Here is a 26,023-nt window from a genome sequence, read left to right on the forward strand (position 1 = left end):
TTATTCCACTCACCACTTTTAGAGCCCTCTCTTGTTCTTACCCCCATCCATGGCTTCATTGAGACTACATGGCATCAGTGCAGTCTCACAAGGCATATAATCATACTTCAAGATTCTTTAGTACACCTTCTGTGTGCTCTAGCTATAACTATTTCACCAACACTACCATTACTAGGCAAGCCTAGAGCAGATGATATGATGGGAGATGGGGAATATTGACAAATATTGATTATGAAGTCCTGTAATACACAAGGTGAAGTATGTAAGCACAATGCCATCAAGGATGTGGCATTTTGGCATGGCATGACATGACATACCATATCAAATGCAGCCCTGCAATTACTAAGAGAGACAAGAAAGACTGGCATAACCACCCCTTACTTTAGTAAAGTCCCTAGATTACACCATTATAAAAATAAACACATCAATGAATTATGCATAATAGCGTTACAGTTTTCAAAAAAAATTCAGAACTTTTATTTCTTATACAGAGTGCAGGATTATTTTCTCCAGAATACTAATAATTCTCAATGCTCCATATACAGAAGTTGTATACAGCCTTAAAACTATGGATTTTAAGTGTAAAAGGTGACACTGAACATTTTGTTTTTCTAGGAATTATAGAATAAAACTACTTAATACAAAAATTTACCTTATATCAGTATTAAACTCCTGGGAGAACTCTACCAAATCTAAATTTTCATAAATATATATATAAAATGAAATTATGAGAAGCATACAAAAATTGTAATTGGGTAACTTCTAAGAATTAACACAATTAGAATTTACAAAATATTTTTGGGCTTTACATTTTCCACCACATTTATCATTTACTTTAAAACTCCTGGTGTCTCAAGGGAATTATAAAAAGAGCATCTTATATCAATCAATAGCTGAACTAATTATCTATGGAATCAGTTCCAGGTTGGCTTTCAGAGCCACTGTGGCAGGGTGATACTTGGACCTTTCTTGTTTACAAGCACATTCCAATGCAATGGGTCAATGGTAGTTTGAACAGTTAAAATACTATCACTAGAGAACATAAGTTTTTCTCTGTAATTGGACTGTGGCAACTACAGTATTTGTTATTAGACTTATAAAATAGTGTATTACAAACATTTTACCATCTGGCAGTCCATTAATAATGATGTCCACTTTAGGAAAGAAACGTAGAAGGAAAATTAGTGGTAAGAGCCACTTACTAAGAACTAATCTCAGTATATTTCATGTCAGAAGAAATTAATCACAACTTCAATCTTATACACCTCTAATTTATAAAGCATTTGTATATTTTTATTCCATTGTTCATCAATAACATCACCAATATTTTCTCTGATGTTTTTTTCCTCCCTTTCAACTCTTATGCCTTACATCAATTTTACTAGGCTAGACCACTTGCAAAAATGCTACTTCAGCTCTCCCTTCCACCCCCCCCCCCACATTCCAGTCAGAAAAAAAAAAATTCCTATCTATTTTACAGCTTGAGAAGGTTAAACTTCTGATAAACTTTTCTTTGGTAAGGAAAGGGAAACTATTTCTTCATCTTCTTGCAAGTATTAGCAACGGATGCAGGCAGCAGGTAGATTGCTTACACAAAGCAATTTCTACCAGTGAATTCTGCTGCAGTATTCAATTACACAGCCTGTGTATAATACCTCTTTGGGCTGGCCTATGCAAATGACCAAGTTCCACTAAGGATTATAGTGAAATCTACAAACAACAAAGCCCAGATCCTCCAGGACACTTAGGGAACTAACTCTCATTCCTTTGTCCATAGCATTAGCAAATACGTACTCTCATACACTGTTAATTTAAGCTTCTCCCTTCCCAAAGAGAATTAAGAACTTTACTACTTTTTACTCAGACTCAAGTCTGTACAGCTATACACATATAGCATATAAAGCTGCCACAAAGCCCTAAAAATATCTGGTGCTGATAACGTACTTGTTAAAGAAAAAAAAACAAACCCAACACAGTTTACTAGAACTCACTTACTGTTGACTTGATTCCCTTTTATAATTTTTAGGGAAATGGTCTTAATCTAAAAACCTTAATCTTTAAACCTAAAACTTTAATAAAGACTGACTTTTAAAGGTGAACACTCTTTTCTAAGCTAATAGAGATGGAAGCAATTTAAGCCTGAGGAACAGTGATAACAAACTATCACAGACCCTGGCATTTTAAATTTGCTGAACTCCTTCCATTCCCCTTCTCTTCCTCTGAACAGCCCTTTCCTGCCAGTGTGAGCCTCCTTTCCTTTCCACTCAGTCCCACTCTACCCACTTATTTCTTGTCCTTTCTGCCTAAGAGTATCCTACTTCATTATAGAATGGTTAGGGTTGGAAGGGACCTTAAAGCTCATCTAGTTCCAATTCCACTGACATGGGCAGGGATGACTTCTATTAGACCAGGTTGCTCAAAGCTCCATCCAGCCTGACCTTGAACAATTCTAGGGATGGGGCAGCCACAGCTTCTCTTGGCAACCCGTGATAGTGCCTCACCAGCCTCACAGTAAATAACTTCTTCCTAATCTAAATCTACCCTCTTTCACATTAAAGCCATCTCCCCTTGTCCTGTCACTATACACCCTTGTAAAAAGCCTCTCTCCACATTTCTTGTAGGCCTCCTTTAGGTACTGGAAGCCTTACCTGCTTCAGAAGAACAAGACCAGCTCTCTCAGCCTATCTCCATAGCAGAGGTACGCCAGCCCTCTGAGCATCTTTGTGGCCTTCTCTGGTCTTCCTCAAAGAACTCCACATCTCTCTAGTGTTGGGGGCCTCAGAGCTGGACGCAGTACTGCAGTGGGATCTCACAAGAGCAGAGTGAGAGGATCACCTGCCTTGACCTGCTAGTCATGATTCTTTTTATTCAGCCCAGCACACAGCTGGTTTTCTGGGCTGTGAGTGCGCACTGCCAGCTCATGTTGAGCTTCTTGTCAACAACACCCCCAAGTCCTTCTTCTCAGGGCTGCTCTGAATCCATTCTCCACCCAGCCTCTACTTGAGCTTGGGACTGCCCTGGCCCAGGTGCAGGACTTTGCACTTGGTCTTGATGAACTTCATGTGGTTTGTGCTGGCCTACCTCTCGAGCCTGTCAAGGTCCCTCTGGACAGCATACCTTCCCTCCAGCATATCAACAACACCACAGAGCTTGGTTATTTCCCCTATTCTCCTGCTCCTATAAAACTGCATATGAATTTTATATCAACTATAATTTCTATATAAAAATAGACATGCGTTGAAATTTTAGTAGCTACACTACAATAAAACATATTCTATTACACCATTAGACAGTCTGAAAACCACTGTAATACACCCAGCCTTGAAGTTCAAGACCTGTTCTCAAATGCCAAGACAGTCAAAATTCAAAATCAGATTGGCAGAGGAAAGAAACTCAACTTAGTTGCTTCCTTTGTCCTTATTAATCATTGAGCAATGTTACTCACTGTTAAAATGTAGCAGTTATGTTTTTTCCTTTGACAAAATCCTAAGCAAAAGTCAAAACCAAACCAAAATTGCTTTTGCTAGTTTGTTGAGTCCTGGCACTCACTCAGCTGATGAAAAACAGGTTATCAAATCTCATGCCTTGGCTTCATCAAGCTCAAAATGGTTTTTTTTTCAGTACCTAAACCCTTTCCTGAATAATGACCCTGAATATTCTGACTAGCTAAAACAACCTGGAAGGCTCAAGCTGCCTCACCACTGTGAAGATCAGCTCTATTCTCCAGCAGCTCTGTGCTCAACTTCATGGTCACAGGCCCCAGAAAATGCATCCAGCTTCTTGAACCAGAAACTGCTTGCAGTAATAACTAGAATTCCAAACAAAACATGCACAATGCCAAAAAATCCTTTATCAAAGAACTGTGAATCTCAGTAAAACACTCATTTATTCAAGTTACTGTTTTCTGTATTTTCATCACATTACATTGTCCTGTGATTCAGAAGTGATAAAGAACTGGTACAGTGCTGCAGTTTAGATCAAGTGTGAGAACAATGCTGGTAACACACCGATGTTTTCAGTTGTTGCTAAGTAATCCTTACCCTAATCAAGGACTTTCCAGTCTCATGCTCTGCCAGTGAGGAGGGGCACAAGAAGCTGGGAAGAAGTAGAGAGAGGACACCTCATCCAAACTAGCCAAAGGGGTATTCCACATCATACCCAGTATATAAACTGAAGGGAGTCACCCGGAAGGGACTGATCACTGCTCAGGTTGGGCTGAGTATCAGTCAGTAGTTGGTGAGCAATTGTATTGTGCATCACCTGGGTGTCTTGGGGTTTGTTTCTCTCTCTTTTTCCTATTTTATTGTTATTATTTTACTTTATTCCAATTATTAATTTGTTCTTATCTTAACCCCTGATTTTTACCTTTTTCCGATTCTCCTTCCCATCCCACTAGAGGTAGAGGAGGTGAGGAGTAAATGAGCAGCTACGTTACTTAGTTGCTGGGTAACATACACAACATACATTTAAGGCAACACAAATGAACACATGAAACAATGATGATGTTAGTAATTTTGAAATATTCACTGCTCTTTATCATAAGCAGGCATCATGATTAACATCTTTTGTCTGAAACAGGAAATACAGCACACCTCCAAAACCAACACAGTGTTAGCGATTTTACTGCTATATACTACAGTGATCACATGATTCTTTTCATAAAACCAAAACCTTAACATCTGAATTTTCAATCTCATTATTCCCTGGAAAATTTATTATATCATAAGTAATCTCCAACTTTCACAGAGTTGCTTTCTTTATTGGATGTTTAAGTTTGTGTCATATTATTCAGTTATGCAGCTTCTATTAAAAATATTAACTGAAAAAAATATCATGGTAAATAGTGTGCTTTTTACAATTCATAGCAAAATCTTTTGACTTTTTCTGTCTTTTAAAAATCACTTTCTTTTATGGACTGGCCCATCTATGTAAGGCTAGAAAAACAAGGTCTTTCATCCCAAAGTTTGCCGAAGGGAAGAGACAGAAAAGGAGCATGATCCTGCAACCACCATTCATTTTTTTTATCCTTCTGACCCGTGTTCACCAGTGCTGCAAAAAATAGCTTACTTTTAAAGTCCACACTAAAGCTGAACAACCATGGGTTTACAACACTGTGAAACTAGATTTCAACAAGACTTTCAAGACATTGAAAGAAATAATAACTTATCATTGCACATTTTAATGAATCATATGAAAAGGACATTTTCTCTGAATAACTTTTGAACATTAGGTCAAAATGCATACTGCATCTTTTTCAGTTGACTGAAAGTGCATGTTAGAGTATTATATATGCACTAAACAGCCTAGGCTGGGTTTTTTTTCTCCTATCTTAAGGATATCAATGTGATCATAAGATACTAGCAACCTCTCAGTTTTAATTCTATAGATTATTTTTGCCTCCAAAATTTATCTTTTATCAAAATATGTATGTATCCTCTGTGTTTATGAAATTGTTGCTCTCTGTATACTCTTAATAGAAATAATGCTGCCAAGAAGAATGACATTATTCAAATACCTCCTGTACGAAAAGGAAACAGCAAAAATTATTCCAAAAGGAACAACTGTTAAAAGAAAATATGTTCAAGTGTTTCCTCCTCTGGTAGGCCCAGAGGCACTGTGCATTTTCTCAGTATATATAACAATTCAGTGTACTTACAGCACAAAGGAAAAACATATTTCAGCTGTACAGTCTACCTCAAATGCACATCAGATGCCCCAGATCTTCAGTAGATCCCACTGCTGCTGATACAAATTTGAAGCAGCTCCATCACTTCTGTCCTGATCCCTCTTTTTAGTCCTTCGGTATTGATCAGGTGGTAAAGAGTAGCCATATATCTGACTTAAAACAGTTACTGAGACTTCGCCAGTTCCTATGAGGAGCAGGAGGGCTGTAAACCTATGTGGCACAGAGCTCATAAGTCTAGCCTCCCACAAGGACCTTGTTGGCAAATTCTGGCAGAGAGATGGCACTTCTGAACTGCTTTGATTGACACCAAATATTAAAACTGGTATCAGCCAGAAGTATAACAAGGAAAGTAAAACCTTTTGCTTTGAGATTCCCACCCCTCTGCCAACACTTAACAAAGAACTAGCACTAGAGAAGAACAAGAAGCACAGGGTTGACTCCAGATTACTCCAGGCTTGCCACTGATGTCTCTGAGACAGACAGTAACTCTACCCCAACATTGTTTAAAGATGAAACATTAATATGCATTGAAATTATAGGATACTAGAATTAGGCAGAACATACTAAGATACTAAATGTATCTGTTAAGACTGTAGAAATTTTGTAACAATATTAACCAGATCATCCATAAAAAATTACTTTAGAACTTAGTTGTCCTGGCTTGTTATTTGTCAAATTTTCAAAAAATATAATGTGCTCAGAGCTGACTGCAATAATTAAATTTACTTCTTCTGCACTTTACTTGAATTCAAATAAGGGCCCCAGTCAATATGCAATCCAGAAGTGACATTAAACTTTTTGGGTTTTTTTTCGTAGTCATTGAACAGCTAAGCAAAACAAAGACTGAAATGTCATTGAACTAAGTGTTGTCTCATACAATTTATCTGTCCTTAAGTGTTTTGTATTCCAGAGACCTTATCTGTAAGATTTTTTTATGATTCAATTTTTGAACTACCTACATCAGTTGCCAACATGAAAGCAAACTACTGAGCACCTGACTCAAAAAATTTATTGTTTCTCTTGAACAAGTCAAACAGTTGCTAGTATGTGGGTTTTGTTTGTTTGTGGTGCAATACCTGGACATCTATACAGCTTTCTTGCCTGTGCAATATCTCCTTTACTTAGACGAGTACGCTGGCCAATGGCAGGTCGTATACCATTATCATCGCGGGAAGGGAGAATGGTATCCAGAAACATGCCCCTAAAAAAAATAAAAATAAAAATAGACCCCAAAACCCCCTATCAGGTTTCTGTCATAAAACTGAGTTTTATGAATGTATAATGCTATTTTGTAAATCTAAAATTTACATCTGGCATAAACAAGAGGGTAAAACTTTAAACACAGAAAACACGTCATAGAAACTCCACAGCTTGGCAAATTTTATGTAAAGTTATCAAAAAAAGAATCTCCTTTCAGTACATAATTAACGCATCAGCTTTTACATTTCTATTAGACAACAGGAGGGAAATCTCTATTGTTAAGACTGGACATGAGGAAAATTTTTCGCAATGAGAGCAATCAGCCACTGGAATAATCTCCCCAGCGAAGTGGTGGATTTCCCAACACTGGGCACTTTTAAAATCTGGCTAAACAGGCTGCTGGGACCTCTAGTGATGCATTGCCTAGAAAGATTGGACCAGATGATCCTGGAGGTCTCTTTCAATCTGGTATTCTATGATTCTTTGCTTGAAGACTATGCAGGAAAAAAGCACTGCTGTTAAGCTCTCACTATATTGAAAAAAATTAATTATAAAATTATAGAAAAATACACACATTAGGCCCTACCACAGAATTCTTAATCACAGAGTTACTATTCCTTATAAAGTTTTTAAGGGAAATCTTCAAGTCTGAATTACACATGTAAAAAGAGCATAATTTAGGGACATTTGCCAGTCTTTCTTCTGACCAAGGGCTCTAGTTTCTCATGCTGTGCCAGTGAAGAGGGGCACAAGAAGCTGTGAGGGAGCAGAGCCAGAACAGCTGACCTGAACTAGCCAAAAGGGATATTCCATTGCACAGAACAACATGCCCAGTATATAAACTGGGGGGAGTTGGCTGGGAGGGGTTAATTGCTGTTTGGGGATGTGCTGGGCATCAGTGTTTGGTGAGCAATTTTATTGTGCATCACTTGTTTTTCTTGTGGTTTATTCCTCTCTCTGTTTTTCCTATTATTATTATTATTGATGCTGTTATTATATTTCACTTTATTTCAATTATTAAACTGTTCTTATCTCAACCTAATGGTTTTACCACCTTCTGATTCTTCTCCCCATCTCACAGGGAAGGGGGGAGTTGAGCAAGTGGCAGCTTGGTACTTAGTTACCAATTGGGCTTAAACCACCACACCGCTGATTTTTAGTACAACCTGAAACTGATGCTATTCATACTTAAAAAAACAACCAACCAATCCTCCCTCAAATGACTTAGCACTTTAATAAGGGAATAATCTCTTACACTTTTAATACCACATGAACAACAACACTGTGCATGACTAGAATTTTATGACGTTTTGTGAGTTTTACTACTTATCTGGGTGAGTAAAGTCTAACAAACAGCTGGCAATATGCCATAGTGAGCATGACTTACACGTTCAAGATGCAGATCAATATGTGACCTCAAGGGTTTGCTGGTTGGTTTTAAACAGTATGAAGTAACAACCTCTTGTACCTTGAGGCAGGGCATGCCTACTCACGGCACTATCAGTTTTTGCCAGCTTGGAAAGTGGTGAGATCAGGGCCCACAAATTAAATTATCTTGATGTTGTCATTGCCCTAGGACTCTGGGGGGGTTCCAGCTTATTACATTGCTCTATTTTATATAGATTAGTATAATCTCTTCCTTAAGGTAATGGCATCTGTACCTGGGTTAAGCAATGAGACTAATATCTACCTCATGCGGCTCATTCCCATGCTCTTCCAGGGGTGAATTATGTGTATGTTGAATACATCCTTTGGTTAGATTTTTACTTTTTTTTTTTTAATTTTTATTTTAATAATATCATTTATATTGAGGAGAACAAGCTCAAACCATTTGCAAAGGCTGGTGAGATTTCTGGTGGTCTTCAGTTTACTTCAGAGTCTTAGACTGTCTAGTATTTTTTACCTTCAAATGCATAAATTGGATGAAAAAAGCTAAGGATATAACTTTTAAAACTAGCATTTTTTGTTAGTTTGGTGTTTTCTTTTTTGCCCCCCCCTTTTTTTTTTTTTTAGGTTTCTTTTAATTTACATTTCTCTGGTATTTTTAGAAAGTAATTAGGTGAACTGCAACTTGGTATGAAATATAACAGAAGGCCAGGTGAAAGACTCCTCCTTCCCTTCTCCAGAGTAGGGCTAGCCTATGTGAGCAGCTCATTCTATATCTCCTACAACCATGCAGAGTTTCAGACGAAGCCTCATGTGAGGTACAGTGGAACAGGTAACAGATCAGCCTGCAACAGGCCAGAGCAAAGCCAGCAGAGCTCTTTATTATATGAGTTGGATATCAGTCATTGTCTGTACAAACAACAGAGAAGAAATTCTCAACCATTTCAATTATTTGGTTTTTCTGAATTCAACTTTTTGTTGAGACAATAAGAAAGTATCAGCAGGAAATGATGTTTCCAAACTATCTTGTCTTAAAATCTAAAAAACTGAAGCAAGATCAAAAGGCTCCTTTGAAACTGAACAGAAACAAAATGTGTTTAAAGATATAATTAGATTATTCTGACTTAAAATAAACAAGCTGTCCTTTGACTGCTGTAAGAATACAATATCACGGGATATTTTAAGCAATTTCAGGGTACTTAAAAAGCATAGTTCTTAGCATTCACAGACAGGAATAGAATTAAAAGTCAAAAGGTATAACCTGAGACTCCAACCTTGAGAAGGTGTTCCTGGCATAGTGCATTATGCTGTCAAAGTCATAAGGTTCTCCAAGGGAGTTCACCTCTCCAGGCTCCATCTTCAAGAAGTTGTATTCTTGACCTATGAATGATTGATAATTGAAAGTTTCTTTAATATCTTCTTTTTGTAAAGACAAAAACCAAGCAACAAAGATCCTAATCTAATCATTCATTAATCATTCATAAATCTTATCCATTTGGGAGTAACTGTGTGATTTTATTAGCCAACAGGACAGACATGTTTTCTGAAACATAAATCAAATCCCCATATTTGGCATTTAGAAAGACTATTCTCATTCACCTAACCTACGTAAAGGCCCAACATATTATGTTGTGCTTCATGTAGAATCCATAAAATTTGCTGACTTTGTTCTTAATTCCAGAAAGAAATCTTTTTGACAGCAGAATCTGGAAGAACCCTCTTCATTGTAGACTCATTAGACTGGATATTAAATTAAAGAGACTTTGCTATAGCAAAGCTATAGCTACTCTCTGAACCCCCATATAATACAAACACTACAAAGTCCTATATTCAAGAGTCAGCTGTTGCAATTTAACAAAAGCAGAAGAATTATACTTAGTTCATAATTCAGACCAGAAAATCTTTGCCCTAATCACTGCAGTGAGAGATGCAAAGAACTTCTTACTCCAATTCATATTCCCATTCATATCTTACAAAAAATCTGCAGTGGCACTAACATCATTAACCAACATAATTTGCATAACAACAGAATCAAAATGTTTTGGTGGTCATGACTTCCTGATCCCATTTAGTGATCCTCAAACTCATGCCACACCACAAGAGGGGGTTTAATCCAGAAACTAGAGAGACAACTGAAAGGAGAGAGCAGGAGCCTGAGTATGGCACTCCAGCTGATTTTCCCCACCACAAAAAAAGCATAGGGAAGAGCACTTATGGCATCTACACAAGTAAACGACACATTGAGAACAGAAGGAATGCTCGAATGCACATGCCCTTTCAGACATCTGAGACATGTGAGAGTGTGTATCAACTGCGTGTTGTCCTCCAAGTCCTAGTTGAGGTGGCAAACATTTATTGCATCTCATGTCTATTTTGTTTTGAAACATCTTCTATAGGAACAGACAAATACTCCAAGCTATCATTGTGCAATTTCTGATTTCACCCCTTCTTGTGCAGAGAATTTTCTTGGGTCAAAACCAGAATTTCATAAAGACTGTGCACATTTATGAACATTGAAAATGAAACATGGTAGGCTCTTTCTCATCTTGCCCACACAACACAAACATGGGCACAACAGCTAGACTGACAAAGAGATGAGTCACACTTTAAAGTTCTTATGTTCCTCAGATGCGTTATCTCAGCAGCACCTAAGCCACTGGGTAAAGCTGCAAGCCCTATAAGCAACAAGTAATGTAGAAACCGCGGGAACACCACCCGTCTTTGTCACAGATTCAAAGTCCTCAGCTTACCTTTCAGGTCTAAACCTCTTGGGCAACTAAAAAGCTATTGATACGTTTTACATATCGTTCAGTAAAGACTAAGAAAGAAAAGCCCTTTCTCAAGCACAGAAACATGACTTTTAAAGGGCTTCCTTCAAAGTTTTGAGCATGATTACTATTTCTCTCCTTCTAGCCAATACTATTTAATGGCTTGCTACTTGGCCAGATCATTAGAAAAGATGGTATTTTAGTTGCAGTATTTCATTTGTAATCAGCTGAGAACAGTCTAGCTAAGAGGAATAGCAGGCGGACATGCTCATTTGCTGATCAGTTAATTTCTGCTATTCAACATTCAGATTTAAGAGAGTTGAGCAGATGAAGGAAACACCAAAAATAAACAGGTTTGGTAGGGTCGTTCTCCCCCCCTCCAAAAAAAAAAAAAAAAAAAATAAGAAAAAAAAAAAATATCAAAATATCTCACCAGGCTGGATATTTTCTCTAATGATGGTGACATGGTCATCACGGTCTGGTCGTGTATGTTCGTGCCAAAAACCTATCACATGACCCAACTCATGGACAACTATACCAAATTTATCACAGTTCTTGCCAATAGATATAGCCTGAGGGCCATTTCCCCTTCGACCCACATAAGAACAGCACCTGCAATTAAAACACAATCACAGATGACAGTTTTCATACATGAGTCTACAAACCCTATAGGAAATCTTTCAAACATGAGAAAATATTATATTTTAAAAAAATCAGCATGCATAGGAAAGCAGAGAGAATAAGTAAAGACAAGGTTTCTTCTGTGCCATACTTCACGTCTTGACAGCACTCACCAGACTCTTGGGTCACTGAAGTCTGGTAAATTTGCTTTATTCTGAACTGAAAAGTCACCCTACTTCATTAGTTCCATCTATAAAGGGTGCAGAAATGACACAAGTACTCCTAAAAATATTAAATTTGCATGCAGTTGAAAATACAGACAGAAGATATGCTGAATGAGATGTAGAATACTGTGATGACACTGTGCAAACCCTTTCCATTTCTTTTTGTTTCTCTAACTATGGTTGATGTACAATATCTTTGCAACAACAATATATTATGAGGTTGAACACTCTGGATATGTGCAAATCATTTTTTGACCCCACTCCTGTTTTCTTGCAATAGGAACCTCAGTCCCAGAAAGTCATATTTGCACAAGAAAAAAAAAAAAAAAACCACAACACAAACAACCCCAAAAAAACCTGCTTCACAACTGCTCTCCTGTTTCATTCCTGTTTCACTGTACTTCCATGATTCCAATGTAAACTTACGGAACAGAGATGCCTTTTTCAGCATTCACATTGTCAGCATTTATCCGAGATGTCTGCTTTTTTGGTTAGGAAAAAAAAGTCTGCTGACTATGCAAGCAAAAGGAGAGAAAGGAGAGTAAAGCATATCCTGCCAAAATGGAAGACAATTTCAGGTTTCACAGGCTGATTCTTTGTCACCTCTAAAGATCTTAAGTATTTCACGACTTCATTATATTCCCTAGTAAAAGCCTGATTTCCCATATCTGCTCTGTAAATTCTGCAATCTGTCGGGTGGAATGGAATTGTACTGAGCAGATTACATCCTCCTTCTTCCCCTTTAAAAACAAACAAACAAACCAAACAAAACAATATAAAACCCCACATTTTCTGATGCAACATTTACACAGCACAATATATTTGGTCCTTGAGGAGTGTGGAAAATTATGCTAGTGTGGAAAATGATCCTATCCTCCATATGCCTCTGTGGGCAATAAAAGAAGAGCAGCTATGGGAACAATACTGATAGCAGATGAAATTCTACAGGCATCATTTGCCTACTTTTCAGGTTTTGCATTGGCAAAGAGACTTCATTTTGGTGTGTCTGTCCAGGTTGGTCTCCTTCATTGATTTTTGTTAGTGTCTAATACAACTAGAGTTTTAAAATATGACTATTAGAGAAGTACAGCCATGGAATTTCAGCTCACGATTCCTGTTCTTAGTAAAGCATATACCGGCTTTGCACTAATGGTTAAAATCAAGGATAGATACACCAAAAAACTATAGTAATATCTTAAAATTATAAAGGCAACACAAGTTACTTTATAGAAGAAGGTATTACAGCAGCCTAGGAGGGTTGTATCAAGAATTCTGAAGCTTGAAAATACTGTTCAGAAAAATTATTGTTCACATTACAATCATTCCTTGCTCTCAACTGCTTCTCAAGTATTCCTACCCTCAAAATAAGTTAACTAATTTCTTTGTGCTTTAGTTAGTTCCAAGGATAGGTATGAATCACCTTTTTAGGTCAAAGCATTGAATTAGGCCTAGTGCTTCAGCTAGAGTTGTGCAATATCATGTTTAATTAATTTCTTAAGGTTTCTTCCCTTGATAGCTCACTTCAAGGCAGGTAAATAAAAACAATGGCAATTTAGACTCCCTGTTATAACTCTATGCTATTGTCAAGGTTGCAGGTTTAAGTACTACTGTACAGAACACAGTAAAAAAAAAATAAAGAACACCTGTGCATTGCTCTGTGTATTTCCCTCACTCTACATAAACAGTATGAACACAAAATTACTACTTACGATATTTATGATATAGAAATATTATTGCATACACTGATATAAATAATAGTAATGGGAAAAAATACCTTAAGATGTGCCCTAAAATACAGCATAAGTGATGTAAAGGAGCAACAGATAGCAGAAATAAGATTAAAATAAAAATTTAGAACAGTTACACCATTTTATCTCATGATTCCACAGTGGATTTCACCTTTGCACCTGACACGCTGACATGGTTTTGCTTGATATCATTTCAGACTGCATGTTTGTATAATAAATATTATGACTACACGTGAATACGTAAACATAATTCAAGCACTACAGATATTTTCAAGATCAATTTTACCTGGGTTTTTATCTTCCAGTAGTCACTCAACTATTTGAATATGTGTCTATTGTGCCATAAGGAAACTACTATAGTTCATACACTCTCTTAGTCACTTGTGCTCACCCTAGTGAGAAAATTGTTTGGAATCTTAAGAAGGTTTCGAGTGTTTTGTTGTTTTTTTAAACCCTCCCACACAGTGTTATTTACTGTCCCATCCATTTAGAGAGGGAATGCTGGAGTACACACTTGGACCAAAAGGTAGAATTTTCAGTAACTCTTCATTCAGAAAAGTTCATTTATTTAAAAACCAGTTAAAGAGCTTCTCAGTATAGAATTCCCAATTCACTGTCATAGGCATTATGTACACTGAATAAGTTTATCACAGTTCCTAGGTCCCAGACTTCACATCTTTTAGAAAACACTGTTTCTTATGTTTGAGCACTCTGAAGTAAAGAAGATGTGGCATTTGCCTTGGCTGTCTAAAGGAAACCATGGTAGAAAACATAAGAATCAATCAAATTAAGTAATCCACATTCTGGTCAGCATGTCACCATTTCCATATTAGAGTTCCATTTAGCCTATCATCTGGTCCCTCCACCCAACATCTGCAAACCTGATGAGAGCATGTGCCATCAATTCTTTGCGGGTCATTGATAAAGACGTTAAACAGGACAGGTCCCAGGGCAGGCCTTTGTGATACTGCACTTTCAGTAACAGTGTGAGTCCAAGCTTTTAACCACAACCCTCCAAGCCCAGCCACACGTCCAATTTTAACTTATCTAGTTTTCCTTTCATCTATAGTCCTGAAAAATACACCTTGGGGATAACTTCAAAACCTTTATGATCTGAATACAACACATGATAGCAGTGCAAGAAAGATTGATAAGAATAAAGTTAGGATAACCACGCAATATTATGAAAAGACAGAACAAACCATTTAGATTAAAACAGTTTAAACACATCTGCTCAGTCTTCCTGTTTACCACTGTTTGGAAATGCTATAAAGAAATATTGCAATACAGAACTAAAGAACATTAGGCATTATTTATAGCTTAAAGCAAATCAATATGTTATTAAGACCGTAGGTTGTAGAATATTTAATACAATTTCATTAGTTTGAACATGCTTACGTTATTGATTTTATGTATGCTATATGCTTCAACTCTGTCCTAGGTGAAATCCAGACAGCTAGCAAAGACATATTTGGTGGCTTAAAAATTCCACAGATGGTCAATATAATTTGTGCAAAGTGATACTTTGGAGACAACTAGAGAAAAAGGAAAAACTTAAAAATACAGTACCCTCTGCGATGCCTCCAGCTCTGCTTTTACAGACACTATTCACAGCAAGGGAAAAAGAAAAAAGAAAAAAAAAAGGCAAAATTTTAACTACAGTCTCTCTCTTCCTGTCCTTTTTACTTCATTTGGATCAAAAGAGGATTTAACCTTTTTAGATTGTTCCCTGTGTCTTGGAAAAGGTCAGGCAACAGCTATGCAATAATAGCAGAACAACAAAATGGCTAGTATAACACATAAAGTTCTTAAGATAATTTGGTTTCATAAGAAAACATGGTAAATAATTAACCAGTTTACCAAATACAAGTAACAATATCAAAAAGTTGTTCGTTTACTCAAAACCAGAGGTGCTTATGATCACCTCTGAAAGTTTTCAGTGGTTTTTCATAAATCAGATCAGATTTTTAGGTTCTTACAAAAATAATTTCACATTTTACTATTATAGTTATGAAAATACCAAGAGGAGTTGAGCATTCCACTGACATATTTGAAAGATGTTTTCTTTTCCGAAGAAAAAAATTAGATACAATCTTTTACATAGTATTTCCCTAGGTTGTCTAATACTGAACACCTAAACCCCAACACATTCGGAATTACTTTAATACTGGCCTACTCCTAAAAACAAGCAGCCAGATGAGTATGATAATTCCCTTACACTGGTTACTTAAAAGATTTCAAGTACTTCTCAGCAATTATACACAAATTCATTGAGTATTTCTTTCCTTGCCGAAGAAAATCAACATTAACACTAACATTAACATTAACTTAAAATAGCAGCAGTGCACACTCAGAGTCATTAGGATTTGCTGGGGTGAGTGTCATGTCAAGCACACCAGATACATTCAATTAATCTACAATATTCTGATCACTTCCACAATTGCACCCAGTCAAAATGTAAAGAACACTAAATTAATACAGCTATGATATAAATTATTTTGTAATATCATGGGTTTGACCACAGGTGTATTTGGCAAAAGACCAAGACCTCTCTGTGCTGTATAAGCACCTGTCTTTCCTTTTAAATTGAGTCAACTGACAGCTTTTAAAGCTCCTCATCTCTTTAATCTTTATTGCACCAGACAGCAGTTGGAGACAGCAACTATTTATGAATCTCTAATTCCACTTAATCAGTCTAGCTGATCAATGATGGCAAGCAAAGAGAAAAAAAAAATGACAGAAAATGAAATGACTGGAACAATACACTCATTCTTTTCAGTAATACTATTTCATAGCTACTGTCAAAAATACTCTTAAATTAATATGAAAGAAGAAAGAATTGCATAGGGTCAATGTAGTACTTTTTTTAATATCCGCACTTTTCAAAATGTAATAATATAAAAGAATCCTCATAAATCATAACATCAGCTTTCCCTGGCACTGACTGTATGAAGCTGTGGAAAACTATAGAACTTCATAAACATACTAGGGCTGCATATCATCACCTACACGTTACTCAATACAAGACAAAGAAGGTCATAAAATTCATTCAAAAAATCTCACTGAAGAAGCCGATTTTTTTTTCTTGGTGAAAAAACACCTCTCAGTCACAAGTATAACTCATTCTGCACAAAGGAGTTATTGGCTATGACCTCGCTTGATGAATTTATTTATTTTTCAGGGATCAATACAATCATGGTTACTAAAAGTCCCAATTCACTGCTCTAAGAAAACCTGTTGTGTTGGCAGAAGCGGCTACTGCTTCTTCATCTGCTCAATGGGGACGGCCACCTCAATACTAGATAAAGAACAGTCAACTGAATCCACCCCTCAGTCAACAGCTGCCTATCCAAGTGTACTAACATAAATCACCACTCACTGAGTTTATGTTAATGCACTGGGTTTTAGACTGGCAACTGATTACCTGTGCCTCCTCCACACTCATCCTGCAGCCCATGCCACCACCAGTAGAGAAGCTGTGCCAACTGCTGTAGGCAGGAAGAGCGCCAGCTGCTCGAGTTAATTACCACCTGAGAACATGAGTCAGCCCAACTGTATTTAGCACAACCCTGAATTTCTTCTCATTCCATAAAAGTGATTGAGCACCTTTTATAACATGTAATCCTTCTTAAAGCTAAAGAATGCTGCAAAACTGTACCTCCGGCAATGAATTTACCTGTTTCACCAACTTAAAAAGCTTGCCTGTAATGTCTATTTAATACACCACTAAGTTCAAAAAAGCATTAAAAGATTCAGAAGCTGTTTAGTCTACAATGTTTGGGGAAGAACATGACAGAGATTTGATTTTTCTGTATCTCAGACAGCTTTGTCAAACACCCATATGAGCAGATACAGTAATGATTGTAATAAGTCATCTAAAGTTTGTCATAAAAAGTACTTCAGTCTTTAATACTTAAGAGAACAAAAATTGACCCAAAGTCATATCAAAGGCATACTGAGATGCCAGTACAATATGACTAATTGCTCTTTTTTTGTTTCACTGTATAAAAAAGAAGCTTGAACTTGTACTCAGTAATATTTATTAAGACTAGAGGTCATTCCAGTTTGCTGCCCCCTTTTTGGCTTTGCATAGAGGTGTATATTGACTGTGTCTTCAGGCACTTCCTATCTAACAGCAAGAAACATAAGGATAGAGAAGCAGTAGTGAACAAAAAGTGTTTTGAACCTATTCACAGATCAGTTTTATTTGCCCTAATCAACTAGCTGCATAAATATTTGCTGTAATAGATATTAATGCCAATGTACACTGCTCTGGTAGAAGAATCATAAATACTAGTATCTTAACATTATATTCTTATTCTCACATCTGCAGTTCATGGGTACAAATGACTATTAGTAATTATGAAATTTCAAACTACCAACTGTTTCAGCTGTACTAAGAAAGAATATTTCAATAATTAACTATTCCCAAAATCAGGTTAAATAAACAAGACATGTTGACAAATAATTATAGATTTAGACTGCAACAAATTAAATTATTCTGATGTGAAAGAGGGATCCAGCTGTAAAGCTTTAGGCAGTTTTCCACACAAGCTTCCAACAAGTAAACTAGAGAACCCTAATATAAAAGGGTGGTTATAAAGATAGCTGGAATAGTATATGAAGTGAAGACAGAGAAGATGCTCTTTAAACTTGCAGTGTGAAAAAACAGCACGAAGACAAGCCTGGAACTGATAGGAACTTTAACAGATAAGAGATATGAAAAGGGGAATATGGAATTTTTTGGTGTCCTGAGACACCACATGTAAAGCATGGCACACGATGGAACAAGTGGTGGGGTATCAGTGCTGTGGAAAGAATTCTGGCTTTTCTCATTGAAGAATTTGGAGTCACATCCCAATAGACCACAAGTCAAATGTGGCAGCTGTTGAGAAACAGGGAGGTATCATGCTTAGGTACCCAAGTGAAAAGAGAGACTACAGGATCTATGAATTAGCACTAGCACTGGCTTAGCAGAAGTAGTGGTTCTTCTGAACAAATATGCTCTAGTTTTAGGTCCTCAATTTCAAGGAAGATGTGGACTAGCTGAAAAGAATTGCAAAGAGAATAACAATGTGATCAAAGGCCTAAAAATTGACCAGGAAAGATTAAATTAATTAGGAATTTTTTATCCTAAAAGAAAAGGGAACTGAGATTGGACATAATAACAGTCTCAAAGTATGTAATAGATACCTTTGAAAAAGAAAGAATAATAATTTATTTTCTGTGGCCATGGTGAGCAGGAAAAAAAAAAGCTAAAATTGCAGCAAGAAATATCTGGTTTAGCTATGACCAAAAATACTGCCCCAACTTCCTAAATTTCTTATTTTAAGGATAGTGAAGCAATACATTTCCTAGCAAGCCATGAAGTATTCATTTTTGCAGGTTTTAGAAACAAATTAGACAAGCATATATCAGCAATAACTTAGGTATAGCTGTTTGTCTTAAGAATACATTAGACACCTTTCCAAGATCCCTTCACAGTTCTATGTGACTACGATAATTAAAATATCTCTCATTCATTTCTGATATATGAACATTTAAGTGTATTTCAAATACACTTTTTTCATCACTGCCCTTCTGGGATTAGCTTCCCATGAACTGCTGCAAGAAGTAATGCATTACGCTCCTTCAAAATATCCTTAATGTTTCAAAGGCTCAATCACACTTCACTTGCTAGTGTGCTAATGCTGTTATCTGAGACATTTTCAGATATTGCCACCTGAATTTCTACTTATACGACTGTATCCACTTGCTGTTTCATTAAATGTGTTATGTTTTGACTGTGTGCTCTTTGGGGCAAGGTTTATGATTTAGTTTTTAATTTGAACAGTGCTAAGTACAATAAAGTCTCCCTCATCTGTGAACATTAGCTGCCATGGTACTGGAAACAATAATGACACAATGTGCTAACAAACCAACACAGCAGGGTGCTATGGGAAAGAACCAAGATTAATTTCAATACGATTGGCCATGCAGCAGAAAGTGTTTGCAGATGGTTTGGTGTCACTTTTGTCTGGGCTCTTTCCATGGAAAATCCTGCATCAGCACTGTATGCCGATGGTTAGCGCACAATGGCTCCTATTCACCCAGAGAAGATACATTCTTATTTATCTGGCTCTTTGTGAAATGGCTTATGGATTCAGGACCCCCCAAAAAGTCATTCAACTGACCTTTCTGTTTAGCCTGATGTTTTTTTTCATCACTGGTGGACTATTCATATAGCCACATTCTACTTTGCTTTTATTTCTAACTTGTTACAGCCTTTGTAAATTATTTGCAATTTGTAAAGTACCCATGAATAAAACAACAACTGTAAAAGATAAAGGAGACTTTGAAAGTAGACACCGAGTATATTCCAAACTTCTGGTTTGAATTGGTTATAACCCAGCCTTCACCCTAAAGTGACTTGATTGCATGAAGCATCAACCAGTCTCAGGATCAATGCTTTGGCTGGAGAGATTTTCCATCATTTGACTTTGGGCACTTGGAAGTTGTTTACTTTTCACGAAACCAAGATCTCTGTAGATATCCCCATACTTCTCTTTCTAAAGCGCTTGAGACCACTTACATCTTTCACATTCCATTTAAATTCACATTGCTTTCTACCTCTGTGAGTGCAAGGGAACCATCACAATTGTTCTCTACTTCCCATTTCTACCAAAATCCCATATCTACCAGAATCACTGGATCTAGAAATAGACAAAAGAGGCATAATGTCAGAAAGTTGCTATCTGCACTGAACCTACAGCCAAGCAGAATATGTATCATTTAAATGCAGTAACTATTCATTTGTCTGTGAAATATATATTCACTTTTAACTTCAAAGCTGACAAACATGCCAAAATGTTGAAAGCACATCTGTTACCATACATACACACTTACCCACATGGTCTGTATGTAAATACAATATAACTTTCTTCATCGCTTCGTTCAATAAATGTAACACACGTGTACTTTTCCCAGTGCCGCATAGCCTGTTTGAACATGGCGCGCTGAGTGCCTAGAAGAATAATTGTATGAGATAAGAGACTTTTCTAACTGTGTCTTGTTCCTTCAAATCAGATTTCAATACTAGAAATACAAGCCTGGAAGAAGGCACTGGATCATGAAGGGCTGTGTCCCAGCAGTCCCATGTACTGCCAGATTACAATTAAAGGGATACCAGACCATCAGCTCGTCATAACATATCTGTTTCCAAGGGGACCAAAACTGCCTGACACACTCTAGGAAACATAAAACCTCTAATTAAAAGCACATTTATGTTACACCAGAGGAAGACAGCACAATACAGTGTTGCTCATGTGCTTGTATTAGCATATTTGCTAAGCAATTTCCTAGATGAAATTATGAAGTGGGCCACTTGAAAAATAAAACAAAAAGAAAGAAAAGGAAAATAATTGAGGAACTCTGGATCCTGACTATCTAGCTAGAAGAAGAAAAAAAAAGGCAACCTGGGGACCAATTTAACCTAAGCCATGCAAACAGACACACCTGACAAGTCATTTGATTTAAATAGTGCTGTCTTGAACAAGGACCAGCCTGCACTTCTTTACATCAAAGTCTTTCAGAAATCAACTGATCCACCAAAAGCTGTAAATTAATTTGGTACAATACTAAGCGTACCTAGATATTGTTTTAAAAAATGAGAAACATTCAGAAACAATCAAAACTATACGCTAGATGCAGAAGCAGGCAGACCAGCTCTCACCATAAAACACAAAGCCAGCAAGTATACAGTACTTCAGATAGTATAGAAATGTAATTTCATTGAGTGACAAAAGGCTTATTAACATAGAGGCAGCATCTGAGAATATAGCTGTGTTGCTTCTGAGCTGGAAATACATAAGTGTTACAATTCAGCATGAATATGCTAGCAGAAATGCATCTACCTTGCAAACTTTGCATGTTACAAAAGATACATGTTACAACACACTATAATTAAAACACACTTTTTTAAACTGAAAAAAAAACCCCAAACCTAGAAGTGCATAAAACTAGCAAGTTCAAATCATGTCAGATCCTAGAAATTAAAGGTTATTTCATCCCATCTTGCCCTTTTCTCTTTAAGCAATGTTTTCCAAGCTTTAGAATTTATCTTTCATTATGAAAAAGGTAAAATGTTTGATACGATACTCTTCATTCAGTTTCCTACCACTATTTCAGGAGATGGTAATCCTAAAGCAAAGGTCACATTTGGTATAGTACTATGTAAATACCCAAAATAAAAGTCTCAATGTAGCTGTCACTTTGAAAGGAATGACACTGGTATCTCCATATACACAGGCATTCAGTGTGTGAGCATTACACGTTTCTTTTGATTTCCTTTATTACTGTGCTCAATAAATATTATTATTTATCTTTCCCCAGCCATCTTTGCTTTTCTCCCTCCCTTTTTGTTTTAAGTTACCTCTTACATCCACATTGATATTGATCCACTTACATTTTTCAGGGTTAACAAATGTTTTAAACTTTTTCTACAGTTTTCTGCTAAGGACTATATTTATTTTTAAGTCAGTCTTTGTTCTTGTCATATATAACATCTGTGTGTACCCATCTGAAAACCAAACCGAGGAATTACAAAATACATTTGAGTCGGTTTGTTGAGTGAAATCATTTTAGCAGAATACGTCACACAAGTTAAATTAGTTATATTCTTGTGCTAAATATCCTGTTAAAAAACAGATTTCATGACATTCTGTTACTTAGGCTCTTGAAAACAAACATGCAATGAGAAATATTAGGCAAAGAAAAAGAGCCTTCCCTTTCTGAAACATAGTTATACATTTTTATTATGTAGCTTGCCTTTGGGAACAACTTTTTGAAGTATGACTAATATTTTCAGAACAGATGTATTTCAGGCCTGATCCAACAGGAACCCTTCTACTGACTTCCACAGCATGACTTTACTGAAAAATCATAAAAAAAAAAAAAAAAAAAAAAAAGAAAAAAAGAAAAAAAGGCAATTAGAAAAAAAATCATATTCCTTCTTCCCATCCGAAGCACAAAGCTTACCAGTGAAATTTCCACCTATTACATATGGAATGACACCCCCTGGCCATATTCTTTCTGTTCGTGATGTAGCAGCTCTGGGAAATCTGTTTTTCTCATTTTTCCCTGAGAATTTTACAGTAGTTCTTCCTTTAGATGTATTATTTTGCTCAAAGCCTGTAATGATAATTAAAACACTGAATGAGATCACACACACAAGAAAAAAGAACAGTTATTATCCAGCAGGTTAAAGTCAGATTATTTCTTTATGCCCTTTAAAAGTAGGACACTGCTGTTATGCAACAGCCTATCATTACTTGGTTTTCTGAGACATGCTCAAAATGAAAAGCCTAAGTCTTTTTTCTTTCCAACATACCTACAGTAACTATTTGCATCTATATTTAACCACTTGAAGGTATATTACATAATTTCATCTAAATTTTCTTATTTAATAATAGTTTATTGTTTTTTGTTTGGTTGGTTTTTTTTGTTTGTTGTTTTTTTTTTAAATCGCACTCCCTGTATTCCGCTTGATTTGTTTAGGGTTTTTTTATGTTTTTAATTTGGGTTTTTCCAGCAAAGGAGGGAAGACTTTAGTCAAACCAAAATAATCAAGGCATTTGCTGTCTCCTTCATTTTTATTGCAAGATCTAGAAAAAGCAAATGCATGATCACCCTTACAGCACTTGACAGAAAGAATTTCTTAGAGTAGCAGATAGGCTTTTATTGTCAGGAATTATAAGCAAAAAAAAAAAAAAAAATCTCAATTATTTGCAACGTTGTATACATATGGAAAAAGTCAGAGGGTCATTTCTCTCTCCGAGCTCCAGCATCTGAAGCTATTACCTCTAGATACATTTTCAGATGAAAGACTTTCGTTTTGATAGTAACCCTACAACACTACAGGATGCAAATACAAATTTTTCATAAATCAGCTTTGGTAATCCTATGAATACCTATTTTACTCATGACTGGAATTTCTTCACAAGACTAAAATATGCCTACTATTTTCAAAGGTGTTACCATCATTCATCCCATTACAAATCTTTCTCAAATCAGCTGAAACTTAACTGTGACAAAGAAAGGATGAGGATAGTGAGACAAGGATTTGTACACCGTACCAGGTGTTTCTTCTAAAGCAATTCAGAAGGGCAGCTGATTAAAATAGATCACTTGAAAGCCAGTCAACAAATCCTACTCAGTGGGGTTCAAGTCTTATTCCTCACTGAAGAATACACCTTCCCTCTGTAAGTATCCCCTGTAATAGCAGTTATTCCTAACTGTTAACGGCTAAGTCAGAATGAAGGAGGATTCGAGGCAGGATCATGGTACGGTATCTTGGCATAGCCTCAGGGCTGGGAGAGTAGAAAAAGTAAGAAAGGGAAGAAGCTACAGAAGAAGGCAGGGAGAAAGCTCTTGGTACACAGGAAGAAAAGCCTGCCTTCGTAACAACTAACATATAAGTTATTACAGGAATGATATTGAACATTTCAGGGTTTAAATAAATCTCAGGTAAGGCAAATAACTTACCCTTGTAATTAAATAAGTATGTCAATGAGAATTACACAATAGTCTACAACACAAGTAAAAACTTCAGAGAACTATTCTTACACTTAATATACAGTCATTACTGAACTATAACATGTTAATATATGTTTTACTGTTCAAAATTCTTTTTATCTTTTTTTTTTTTTTTTAACTAGAAGAAATGTATGCCAGATTGCATGCAAAAGATGTCAAGCATTTATACAATACTAAAATTGCAATTATCTTAAAAAGAATGAAGATTCTATACCAGAGCACATACACAAAGGCAGTTACTGTGCTCTGGTTAATCTTGCAAAATATGCAGTGATGCATTTAGGCATAATGTGGTGTGATTATAATGGAGTTTCATATATTTTCCTATTTGAGGTTGAAGTTTCATGACACTGAAGTGATATTTCCTCGCATCAAATATGGTGAGTAAATTCAGCCTGTATTACTGGGGATCCCACTTACATAGCCAGCTGAATTCAGCTACATTCATACTGACAAGTGTATGATTAGTATAAAAATGTGTTTGTCCACATGCCATAAATTCTTCGAACACAATTTGAATTATCAGAATGTCCCAACTGGGTCCAGGAAAAATACTGATAAAGTTAGCAACTATGCAGCATAGCCTACCTGTACTGAAAAGACATTGTACGGATACCAGTAGAACTGATAACTATGAACACAGCTATTGAAAAAGGCCAAGTAATTTTTAACATGAGATTTTAAATCTACACATTTTAGCTTCCAGATTTGATGCTGGAAAGAAACCTCTAAGAAAATGCAACAAAGAGCTAATCACTTCATTATTATTCCTGTACTATTTATTGTATAGTTTGTTTATGCCAATAGTAATATGGAACGGCTTTAAAGTGTTAAAGTCCTATCATCATTAATGTTCATGATACATTATCACATCAGGCAACCTGCTAATTTAAACAGTGACAATACCAGAGCCAAATCTTCTTATCCTGTCTATAAGCTGATAGAGGGCACCTCTTTTTTTTGATTTTCCATGCTCTCCAAAGCCACCTTTAAAAAGAAAAGGAAAAAACAAAAAGTATTTTACAAATGTTAAAAAGATGGAATCTTACACCTACATCACCTATATAGCCTGGAGAGATTAGAAAGTATCCCATAAAAACTGCAATGTATCTTAAAGGAAGTTTAACATTCTTCAATGATTTGCATACAAATTCTTCTTGACAACAAAATAAAGATACATTTTTAGCTGAAAAACTTTCTAAAATGCATTCCAGAATGTAAGCCAACACATCTTTGTTATTCAGACAAGTCATGACAATTACATCATCTAATTATTATTTGGAGCTTTTTTCTTCCTGATGACCTTGACATCCTCAGAGCCATATTGATTGACAGCTAAAAGGCTTACTCTCACAGAAATTTCCTGAATGCATGCCATAATCTTCTCATTTCAAGGGAGGTGAAAGAGGGAAAGCAAACACCCAAAATTTCATCAGAAAAAAACCCAACAAAACTGATACAAGCTTAATATGGCTGATTTTGTTATGAAAGCTTTGGTTTTCTTTCTTTGCAAAGAGATGTCAATGCATTCTAAAGGCTTTGAAACATTACATGTTGGTGTATATTGCATAAGATGTTGCAAGCATATATATGTCTGTCATTTCGGTCATCAATAAGCAAGAAAAACTAAGCTACTAGACATCTACCGTGCCATTTACAGAAATGCAACACATCCCTAGGTTTACCGTGTACATTTGATTCATCCGCCACATAGTCCCTTCACATAAAATCCTTTTGTGGCTGCAAGTGCCTTTGTAAACACCAGCAAACCAGAAGAAAGAACACTAATAATGCTGCACTAGTCAATAAATCATTCCG

The 26,023-nt window shown here is 36.3% G+C and overlaps 1 protein-coding gene across 2 annotated transcripts in view; it reads right to left on the bottom strand.

The window, feature by feature from the left end:
* The window catches only part of TLL1 (tolloid like 1), a gene marked incomplete at both ends in the record, with an annotated part of 131,218 nt that overhangs the window by 42,940 nt on the left and 62,255 nt on the right, over window positions 1-26,023 (bottom strand). For both annotated transcript variants that reach the window (XM_080618685.1, XM_080618684.1), the window contains 6 exons: window positions 6,763-6,887; window positions 9,547-9,652; window positions 11,474-11,652; window positions 20,519-20,636; window positions 22,649-22,801; window positions 25,112-25,192. In XM_080618685.1, coding sequence (XP_080474811.1) covers window positions 6,763-6,887; window positions 9,547-9,652; window positions 11,474-11,652; window positions 20,519-20,636; window positions 22,649-22,801; window positions 25,112-25,192 — 762 coding nt within the window. The remainder of the gene's footprint in view (window positions 1-6,762; window positions 6,888-9,546; window positions 9,653-11,473; window positions 11,653-20,518; window positions 20,637-22,648; window positions 22,802-25,111; window positions 25,193-26,023) is intronic.

The sequence above is a fragment of the Psittacula echo genome, assembly GCF_963264785.1.
Source record: "Psittacula echo genome assembly, chromosome: 1".
In the NCBI taxonomy this organism is placed as follows: domain Eukaryota; kingdom Metazoa; phylum Chordata; class Aves; order Psittaciformes; family Psittacidae; genus Psittacula; species Psittacula echo.